General features: G+C 39.1%; 1 protein-coding gene across 2 annotated transcripts in view; it reads left to right on the top strand.

Annotated features, from left to right (window-relative positions):
• The first annotated feature begins 1,809 nt into the window (after window positions 1–1,809).
• Window positions 1,810–10,908, top strand: part of znf385d (zinc finger protein 385D) — a 262,192-nt gene continuing 253,093 nt past the window's right edge. Inside the window, exon 1 of one of the 2 annotated variants that reach the window (XM_061915474.1) lies at window positions 1,810–1,994. In XM_061915474.1, coding sequence (XP_061771458.1) covers window positions 1,973–1,994 — 22 coding nt within the window. In that variant the 5' untranslated portion in view covers window positions 1,810–1,972. The remainder of the gene's footprint in view (window positions 1,995–10,908) is intronic. The other variant, XM_061915471.1, reaches the window with a different exon arrangement.

Here is a 10,908-nt window from a genome sequence, read left to right as displayed (position 1 = left end):
AAAATTCACCCATTTAGAGTTCGGAAATCGGTTGAAAAATTACATGGTCTTTTTTCTGCAACATCAAGGTATATATTGACGCTTGCATAGGTTTGGTGATAATGTTCCCCTTTAATGGTGCTTTCCCAGATGGGTAAGTTACCCATGCCTTGGGCACTAATACACCCCCATACCATCACAGATGCTGGCTTTTCAACTTTGCGCCTATAACAATCCGGATGGTTATTTTCCTCTTTGTTCCGGAGGACACCACGTCCACAGTTTCCAAATATAATTGGAAATGTGGTCTCGTCAGACAACAGGGCACTTATCCACTTTGCATCAGTCCATCTTAGATGAGCTCAAGCCCAGCGAATCGGGCTGCGTTTCTGGGTGCTGTTGATAAATGGCTTCTGCTTTGCATAGTAGAGTTTTAACTTGCACTTACAGATGTAGTGACCAACTGTAGTTACTGACAGTGGTTTTATGAAGTGTTCCTGAGCCCATGTGGTGATATCCTTTACACACTGATGTCGGCTTTTGATCTAGTACCGCCTGAGGGATCAAAGGTCTGTAATATCATCGCTTATGGGCAGTGATTTCTCCAGATTCTCTGAACCTTTTGATGATTTTACATACCCTAGATGGTAAAATCCCTAAATTCCTTGCAATAGCTCGTTGAGAAATGTTCTAAAACTGTTCGACAATATGCTTACAAAGTGGTGACCCTCGCCCCATCCTTGTTTGTGAATTACCTAGCATTTCATGGAAGCTTCTTTTATACCCAAACATGGCACCCACCTGTTCCCAATTAGCCTGCACACCTGTGGGATGTTCCAAATAAGTGTTTGATGAGCATTCTTCAACATTATAAGTATTTATTGCCACCTTTCCCAACTTCTTTGTCACGTGTTGATGGCATCAAATTCTAAAGTTAATGATTGTTTGCACACACAAAAAAATGTTTGAACATCAAATATGTTGTCTTTGTAGCATATTCAAATTAATGTGGGTGGAAAATGATTTGCAAATCATTGTATTCCGTTTATATTTACATCTAGCACAATTTCCCAACTCATATGGAAACGGGGTTTGTATATATGAGGGTATATATATATATATATATATATATATATATATATATATATATATATATATATATATATATATATATATATATATATATATGTATACGTATATGTAAGGTGAATACGCGTTTCTCCTCAATTGAGCTGTCTGTCTCTGTTTAATTCCTTGCTTCGTGTCTTGTTTAATAGATTTCATCAGTGTTTGAACCTGACAAACATGTCCTTACAATCTGGGCTTCTCTGCTTTGGTTGCTGCCCCCAGTGACTTGACTTAACAAAAAGGCAAGAAAAAAACCGATAAATGGATGGATTTAAAAATGCAAAACAGTTCTTCTAAACCAGTTGTTTTGTGAGTATTTTAATGACCGGAGAATATTTTGCATATTAATGAAGACAGAGACGCAGAATGGATTGCACGCCTTATTCTGTCGCGAATCACGTTCGCACGCATTTTAGCACACGCAAATCTTTTGTAGATCCGGCCCTAATTGAAATGTCGGCCCGTGATGTGCGAGCGGAGGAGATGACACGAAGAGGGGAAACAAGTTTGGAGAGGAGAGGAAGGAGATGCAATGAAAAGGTGCACCAGGCGCAGCAAAGAGAGGGCTTTGGTTGACAACATAAAACAAAGATGAGAAACCTCCCCAGAGGGGAGAGACTGGAAAATGGAGCTAGACACTTTGGAGAGCGGGGAGGAGGCTGAAGAGGAGGGGAGGGGACGAGCGAGGGAATGTCAGGGTGGGAGAGAGAGAGAGATGCAAAAGGGAGGCAGAGAAACAGATCCTCGTGCAGACTGAAGATTGGCGGCGGAGGGAACACACACACTCACACACACACACGCCTGAGGAGTGTATGAGCCATGCTGGAGACACACACTCACTGACAGGGAGTGAAGCAGAGGAACGATGGAGGGAAGCATTTTCTTTGGTGAGTCTTTCTTCTCATGCATGTGTGTGTGTGTGTGTGTGATTGTGTGTGTGTGTGTGATTGTGTGTGTGTGTGTGTGTGTGTGTGCGCGCGCGCCAGCAGGCATGCTCATCACAAGTCCAACAATAACCAGCATGACGATCACAGTGACATAGTAGCAGGGACACAGCGGTGGTCCCACAGGTGACCCACTTGAGTCGGCTCTCGTCCTAATCCTGAGTATTAGCCGGTTTCTGCAGACCCGGGCCACTTGATCCAAGGGAAGCTTCCGGGCTTCATTCATTTGCGCGGAGGAGGCTGGGCGCAGGAGATCCTTGTCAGGAGCCCCGCGCTCGCAGGTTTTACAGGCGGCTGAGCGTGTCTGATTCCTCGCAGGGTGACCTTGTTGGTGAAACTCATCCCAGGGATTAAATGCATCTGGAGGAAGGGAGGGAGGATGGAAGGAGGGAAGGATTTGAGTCCGCTGGTGTTGGCGAACACGCCGCTGGAGGAGAAGGTCCGATGGAAACACTGAGCAGGTTGTTTGTTTGGCAAAATTTGTACAAGCAACACATGAGTTTGTTTTTAGTTCATGACTTTCAACTGCAAGGAGCTTTTACATTCATTTTTTTTAACCATTTTTAAAATTTAAAACATATATATATATATATATATATATATATATATATATATATATATATATATATATATATATATATATGTTAGGTCAGGAAAAAACATGGGCTATATCATCCAAAAAGCCTGTTTCGCAGGTTTCCTTGCGCATCAGGGGATTTTAAGGGCAGGGGTCCTCTGTGTTTTTTCCTGACCTAAAGTATATCACACTACCCCGGTGTTGAGCACTGTATTACAGATAAACCACAGAAATCTCGACTGTGTGTGTGTGTGTGTGTGTGTGTGTTTGTGTGTGTGTGTGTATATATATGTATATATATATATATAGGTGTATTATAGGTGTACAGGTGTATGTATATATGTGTATATATATATATTTATATATATTAGGGGTGTTGGAAAAAATCTATTCGAATACGTTGTGCGATTCAGAATCGATTCTCATTTTTTATTAATCGATTTCAAAAATTTTATTTTTTATTTATTAATTTTTTTTTATCAATCGAACAAAACAATACACAGCAATACCATAACAATGCAATCCAATTCCAAAACCAAACCTGACCCAGCAACACTCAGAACTGCAATAAACAGAGGAATTGAGGAGCCACAAACATGACACAGAACAAACCAAAAGTAGTGAAACAAAAATGAATATTATCAACAACAGTATCAATATTAGTTATAATTTAAGCATGGCAGTGATTAAAAATCCCTCATTGACATTATCATTAGACATTTATAAAAATAAAAAAAAAGAACAATAGTGTCACAGCGGCTTACACTTGCATCGCATCTCATAAGCTTGACAACACACTGTGTCCAATGTTTTCACAAAGATAAAATAAGTCATATTTTTGGTTCATTTAATAGTTTAAACAAATTTACATTATTATAATAAGTTGATAAAACATTGTCCTTTACAAGTATAAAAGCTTTTTTAAAAAACATCTACTACTCTGCTTACATGTCAGCAGACCGGGGTAGATCCTGCTGAAATCCTATGTATTGAATGAATACAGAATCGTTTTGAATCGGAAAAATATCGTGTTTGAATCGAGAATCGAATCGAATCGAAAAAAATTCATATATTATCGAATCGTGACCCCAAGAATCGATATTGAAACGAATTGTGGGACACCCAAAGATCCACAGCCTTAATATATATATATATCCATCCATCCATTTTCTACCGCTTTGGGGTAACGGGGGGCGCTGGCGCCTATCTCAGCTACAATCGGGCGGAAGGCGGGGTACACCCTGGACAAGTCGCCACCTCATCGCAGGGCCAACACAAAATAGACAGACAACATTCACACTCAGATTCACACACTAGGGCCAATTTAGTGTTGCCAATCAACCTATCCCCAGGTGCATGTCTTTGGAAGTGGGAGGAAGCCGGAGTACCCGGAGGGAACCCACGCATTCACGGGGAGGACATGCAAACTCCACACAGAAAGATCTTGAGCCTGGATTTGAACCCAGGACTGCAGGACCTTCGTATTGTGAGGCAGACGCACTAACCCCTCTGCCACCGTGAAAGCCCTATATATATATATATATATATATATATATATATATATATACACATATATATGTATATATATATATATATATATATATATATATATATATATATATATATATATATATATATATATATATATATATATATATATATACAGTGAAGAAAATAAGTATTTGAACATCCTGCTATTTTGAAATCATGGAGGGGTCTGAAATTTTCACGGTAGGTGCATGTCCACTGTATGAGAGATAACCTTAAAAGAAAAATCCAGAAATCACAATCTATGATTTTTTAACAATTTATCTGTGTGATAGAGCTGAAAATAAGTATTTGAACACCAAAATTAATATTTGTTAGAGTAGCCTTTGTTTGCAATTACAGAGGTCAAAGTTTTCCTGTAGTTCTACACCAGGTTTGCACAGACTGCAGGAGGGATTTTGGCCCACTCCTCTACACAGATCTTCTCTAGATCAGTCAGGTTTCTGGGCTGTCGCTAAGTAACACAGACTTTCAGCTCCCTCCAAAGATTTTCAATTGGATTTAGGTCTGGAGACTGGCTAGGCCACTCCAGAACCGTGATATGGTTCTTACGAAGACACTTCTTGGTTTTCCTGGCTGTGCACTTTGGGTCATTGTCATGTTGGAAGATCCAGCCACGACTCATCTTCAATGATCTGACTGAGGGAAGGAGGTTTTTGGCCAAAATCTCACAATACATGGCTGCAGTCATCCTCTCCTTAATACAGTACAGTCGTCCTGTCCCCTGAGCAAAAAAACACCCCCAAAACATGATGCTACCAAACCCATGCTCCACAGTAGGGATGGTGTTCTTGGGATGGTACGCATCATTCTTCTTCCTCCAAACACGCATAGTGGAATTATGACCAAAAAGGTCAATGTTGGTCTCATCTGTCCACAAAACTTTCTCCCATGACTCCTCTGGATCATCCAAATGGTCATTGGCAAACTTAAGACGGGCTTTAACATGTGCTGGTTTAAGCAGGGGAACCTTCCGTGCCATGCATGATTTCAAACCATGACGTCTTAGTGTATTACCAACAGTGACCATGGAAACAGTGGTCCCACCTCTTTTCAGGTCATTGACCAAGTCCCGCCGTGTAGTCCTGGGCTGATTCCTCACCTTTCTTAGCATCATTGAGACCCCACCAGGTGATATCTTGCATGGGTTTCCACTCCCATTGAGATTGACTGTCATGTTTAGCTTCTTCAATTTTCCAATGATTCCTCCAACAGTAGACCTTTTTATACCAATCTGTTTGGCAATTTCTCCGTAGCCCTTTCCATCCTTGTGGAGTTGTACAATTTTGTCTCTGGTGTCTTTGGACAGCTCTTTGCTCTTAGCCATGCTGAATGTTTGGGTCTTACAGATTGTATGGGGTGGACAGGTGTCTTTATGCAGCTAACGACCTCACACAGGTGCATCTGATTCAGGATAAGACAGTGGAGTGGAGGAGGACTTTTAAAGGCGGACTAACAGGTCTTTGAGGGTCAGAATGCTAGCTGATACACAAGTGTTCAAATACTTATTTTCAGCTGTATCACACGAATAAATTCTTAAAAAATCATAGATTGTGATTTCTGGAGTTTTCTTTTAGGTTATCTCTCATACAGTGGACATGCACCTACCGTGAAAATTTCAGACCCCTCCATGATTTCTAAGTGGGAGAACTCAGGGTGTTCCAATACTTATTTTCTTGACTGTAGACAAACCAGGTTTCCATATGAGTTGGGAAATTGTATTGGATGTAAATATAAACGGAATACAATGATTTGCAAATCCTTTTCAACCCATATTCAGTTGAATACACTACAAAGACAAGATATTTGATGTTCAAACTCATAAACTTTATTTATTTTTGCAAATAATAATTATCTTAGAATTTCATGGCTGCAACACGTGCCAAAAAAGTTGGGAAAGGACATGTTCACCACTGTGTTACATCACATTTTCTTTTAACAAAACTCAATAAATGTTTGGGAATGGAGGAAACTAATTGTTGAAGCTTTGAAAGTGGAATTCATTCCGATTTTTTTTTTTATGTAGAGCTCCAGTCGTTCAACAGTCCGGGGTCTCCATCTGTCGTAATTTACGCTTCATAATGCGCCACACATTTTCGATGGGAGACAGGTCTGGACTGCAGGCGGGCCAGAAAAGTACCCGGACTCTTTTACAACGAAGCCACGCTGTTGTAGCACTTGTCTTGCTGAAATAAGCAGGGGCGTCCATGATAACGTTGGTTACACATATGTTGCTCCAAAACGTGTATGGACCTTTCAGCATTAATGGTGCCTTCACAGATGTGTAAGTTACCCATGCCTTGGGCACTAATACACCCCCATACCATCACAAATGCTGGCTTTTCAACATTGCGCCTATAACAATCCGAATGTTTTTTTTCCTATTTGCTCTGGAGGACACCAAGTCCTCTGTTTCCAAATATAATTTGAAATGTGGACTCGTCAGACCACAGAACACCTTTCCACTTGGCATCAGTCCATCTTAGGTGAGCTCGGGCCCAGCCAAGCCGACGGCGTTTCAGGATATTGTTGATAAATGGGTTTGGCTTTGCATAGTAGAGTTTTAACTTGCACTTACGGATGTAGCGACCAACTGTAGTTACTGACAGTGGTTTTATGAAGTGGTCCTGAGCCCATGTTGTGATATCCTTTTCATGTCGGTTTTTGATGCAGTACCGCCTGAGGGATCAAAAGTCCGTAATATCATCGCTTACGTGCAGTGATTTTTCCAGATTTTCAGAATTTTTTAATGAATTTACGGACCGTAGATGGTAAAATCCCTAAATTCCTTGCAATAGCTCTTTGAGAAATGATGTTTTAAAACTGGTGACCCTCACCCCAACCTTGTTTGTGAATTACTTAGCATTTCATGGAAGCTGCTTTTATACCCAATCATGGCACCCACCTGTTCCCAATTAGCCTGTACACCAGTGGGATGTTCCATATAAGTGTTTGATGAGCATTCCTCAACTTTATCAGTATTTATTGCCACCTTTCCCAACTTCTTTGTTAAGTGTTGCTGGCATCAAATTATAAAGTTAGTGATTATTTGCCAAAAAAAAAACGTTTATCCGTTTGAACATCAAATATGTTGTCTTTGTAACATTTTCAACTGAATATGGGTTGAAAATGATTCGCAAATAATTGTATTCCATTTATATTTCTATCTAACACAATGTCCCAACTCATATGGAAACGGGGTTTTGTATATGTGTAAATATATATATATATATATATATATATATATATATATATATATACATATATATATATATATATATATATATATATATATATATATATATATTTACTGTATATATACACTGTATATGTGTATATTTATATATATATGTATATATCTATATATAGATATATATATTTATATATTTTTTATATGTTTACATATATATGTATGTATATGTATATATAGAAATATATATGTATATATTTATGTATATATGATGTAGTAACAAAAACCTTCATAACGAAATGTAATACGTACAATATTTACCGTATTTTGATTATTTTATGCATTAACAGAACTTATTTCCTCAGCGCATTTAGTTTGTGCAGCCCTTTGAGACACTAGTGATTTAGGGCTATATAAGTAAACATTGATTGATTGATTGATTTATTTCAGTTTCCATAGCAACATACTTCCGACTTTCGGGAACAGATCTGGTTCTACTCCTGGAATCATTCGCAAGTGTTTTTTAATCCTGGCAGACTTGGAAACAGACAACTATTTTTAGGAAAAATGAGGATTCACAACCTTATCTTTTTGAAGCTGAAATATACTGAGGATGAACTGCTGCTTATAGAAGCGAGCACGAAGGAAGGGTGAGACGTCGGAGCGGACGGAAGCCCAGAGAGTGAGATCACCGTCACTTTGACGATGCAAATGTGGGACTTTGAGCCAAACTATTTCAACATAAATTAAGTGCTTATCCACCTCTTCCCGTAGCGAGCTTAAAGTTAATGCCGTAGCATGGCGATGTTTTACTATGCTACAAAAACAGTTCCTCAGTATTTGCTCTTACAATAACATTTTCACTACAGCTTGGTTATTATACAGGTTACAGAACAAAAATGAAGTATTGTTGGCATTTGTAAAGTGATTTAGAGGTAGAATTGACAAAAAAAAAGGAAATGCACCCCGCACGCTTTGACTTTTCAATTTGGTCACACCTGTCCTACAGTGTGTAGTGTAGCAATTTAGCTAGTCCATTTCCTCCAGTGATAACGCTACTTGTACGAAACATACTTTATTTTCCGCCTCGCTATAATGTGTCATCAACAGGCATTATCACAATTTGACCATATCATTAAAAGCTGCGTCGTGGGCCAAGTTGTTATCATTTCTATAGTATATTTAGTCTGTTGGTGTTTTTTTTTAACCATTGTAGGGCTGCCAAATAATATATGTTTCTCACCAAGTTGCAAATGAATGACAATCTCCAATAAACAGAAGAACCCTGGAGTTAGAGTCATTGAGAATGTTGTAAAGCGCAAAAAATATGATTCGTTGTGTTTTAATTTCCATTTGAATTTTATCAAAAGTTTAGTAAAGGACATAATTTGTTACTCATTCGGTTTATTTAGTTTAGCACAATGTAATTATACAAAAACTCAAAACCAGTGAAGTCGGCACATTGTGTAAATGGTAATTAAAAAATGATACAATGATTTGCAAATCCTTTTCAACCTATATTCAATTGAATAGACTGCAAAGACAAGACACTTAACGTTTGAACTGCAAAACTTTGTTATTTTTTGTAAATATTAGCTCATTTGGCCATTGATGCCTGGAAAATGTTTAAAAAAAGACTGATAAAGTTGAGGAATGCTCATCAAACACTTATTCGGAACATGCCACAGGTGAACGGGCTAATTGGGAACAGGTGGATGCCATGATTGGGTATAAAAGCAGCTTTCATGAACTGCTCAGTCATTCACAAACAAGGACGGGGCGAGGGTCACCACTTTATGAACAAATGCGTGAGCAAATTGTCGAACAGTTTAAGAACATTTCTCAACAAGCTTTTGCAAGGAATTTAGGGGTTTCACCATTTACGGTCCGAAATATCATCAAAAGGTTCAGATAATCTGGAGAAATCACTGCACGTAAGTGATGATAATCTGTACCTTGGATCCCTCAGGCGGTACTGCATCAAAAAGCGACATCAGTGTGTAAAGGGTGTCACCACAAGGTCTCAGGAACACTTCAGAAAACCACTGTCAGTAACTACGGTTCATCGATACATCTGTAAGTGCAAGTTAAAACTCTACTATGCAAAGCAAAAGCCATTTATCAACAACACCCAGAAACGCAGTCGGCTTCGCTGGGCCCTACCTCATCTAAAATGGAATGATGCAAAGTGGAAAAGTGTTCTGTGGTCTGACGAGTCCACATTTGAAATTGTTTTTGGAAACTGTGGACGTCCGGAACAAATTTGAAAAGAACCATCCGGATAGTTCTAGGCGCAAAGTTGAAAAGCCAGCATCTGTGATGGTATGGAGGTGTGTTAGTGCCCAAGGCATGGGTAATTTACACATCTGTGAAGGCACCAGTAAGGCTCAAAGGTACATACAGGTTTTGGAGCAACACATGTTGCCATCCAAGCAACATTATCATGGACGCCCCTGCTTATTTCAGCAAGACAATGCCAAGCCACCTGTTACAACAGCGTAGCTTCATAGTAAAAGTGGGCAGGTACTACACTGGCCTGCCTGTAGTCCAGACCTGTCTCCCATTGATAATGTGTGTCGCATTATGAAGCCTAAAATTCCATAACGGAGACCCAGGACTGTTGAACAACTTAAGCTGTACATCAAGCAAGAATGGAAAAAAATTCCACCTGAAAAGCTTAAAAAATGTATCTCCTCAGTTCCCAAACGTTTACTGAGTGCTGTTAAAAGGAAAGGCCATGTAACACAGTGGTAAAAATGCACCTGTGCCAACTTTTTTGCAATGTGTTGCTGCCACTAAATTCTTAGTTAATGAATATTTGCAAACAAAAATGAAGTTTCTCAGTTGGAACATTAAATATCTTGTATTTGCAGTCTATTCAATTGAATATGGGTTGAAAAGGATTTGCAAATCATTGTATTCTGTTTATATTTACCATTTACTCAACATGCCAACTTCACTGGTTTTTGGGTTTTGCATGTAAATGTATTTTTTGCCAGATATATGAGTCCCTTATACAGTATATTATTTAATTTGTATTTATTTTTCTAATCAGTCTGACCTAAGCCTCAAGTGTATGTGTTAAATAGTTAATACTCTTTGTGATTAACGCGTGTTTTCATATCATTTGACAAGGGTGAAGTAAGAGGACTAATTCAGTGTTGATATTCCAGTGGGACCCGGGCCCATCTGTAGTGGAAAAAGTCTATGTCACATCCCCCACTTTCGAGGTGCATTTTCCCCCAAATTACCTACAAAATCCTTATCGTTGACTTCCATCAACCAGCTTTGAACACTAAAAAAATACAGCAAAGAAATAAACCGTGTGGGTTTTTTTTTTGTTTGTTTTTTTTCAACAGAATCATCTTATTTAGTTGTAAAAATAGAATTTGTGAGTCATGAGCTTGCAGAGCCACGAGGCAGCGCAGGCCGCATCGTCTGTGGTCGTGCGCCTGCCCGGATCAATCTTTTTAACTTCTCGGCGAGTGAAACAAGCGCACTTAAGAGTCTCTCCCCGGCCTTTATGGATCCTTGAGTGCGTA

Source organism: Nerophis ophidion, linkage group LG11 (assembly GCF_033978795.1).
Source record: "Nerophis ophidion isolate RoL-2023_Sa linkage group LG11, RoL_Noph_v1.0, whole genome shotgun sequence".
Taxonomy (NCBI): domain Eukaryota; kingdom Metazoa; phylum Chordata; class Actinopteri; order Syngnathiformes; family Syngnathidae; genus Nerophis; species Nerophis ophidion.
This window is presented reverse-complemented; position numbering and strand designations above follow the sequence as displayed.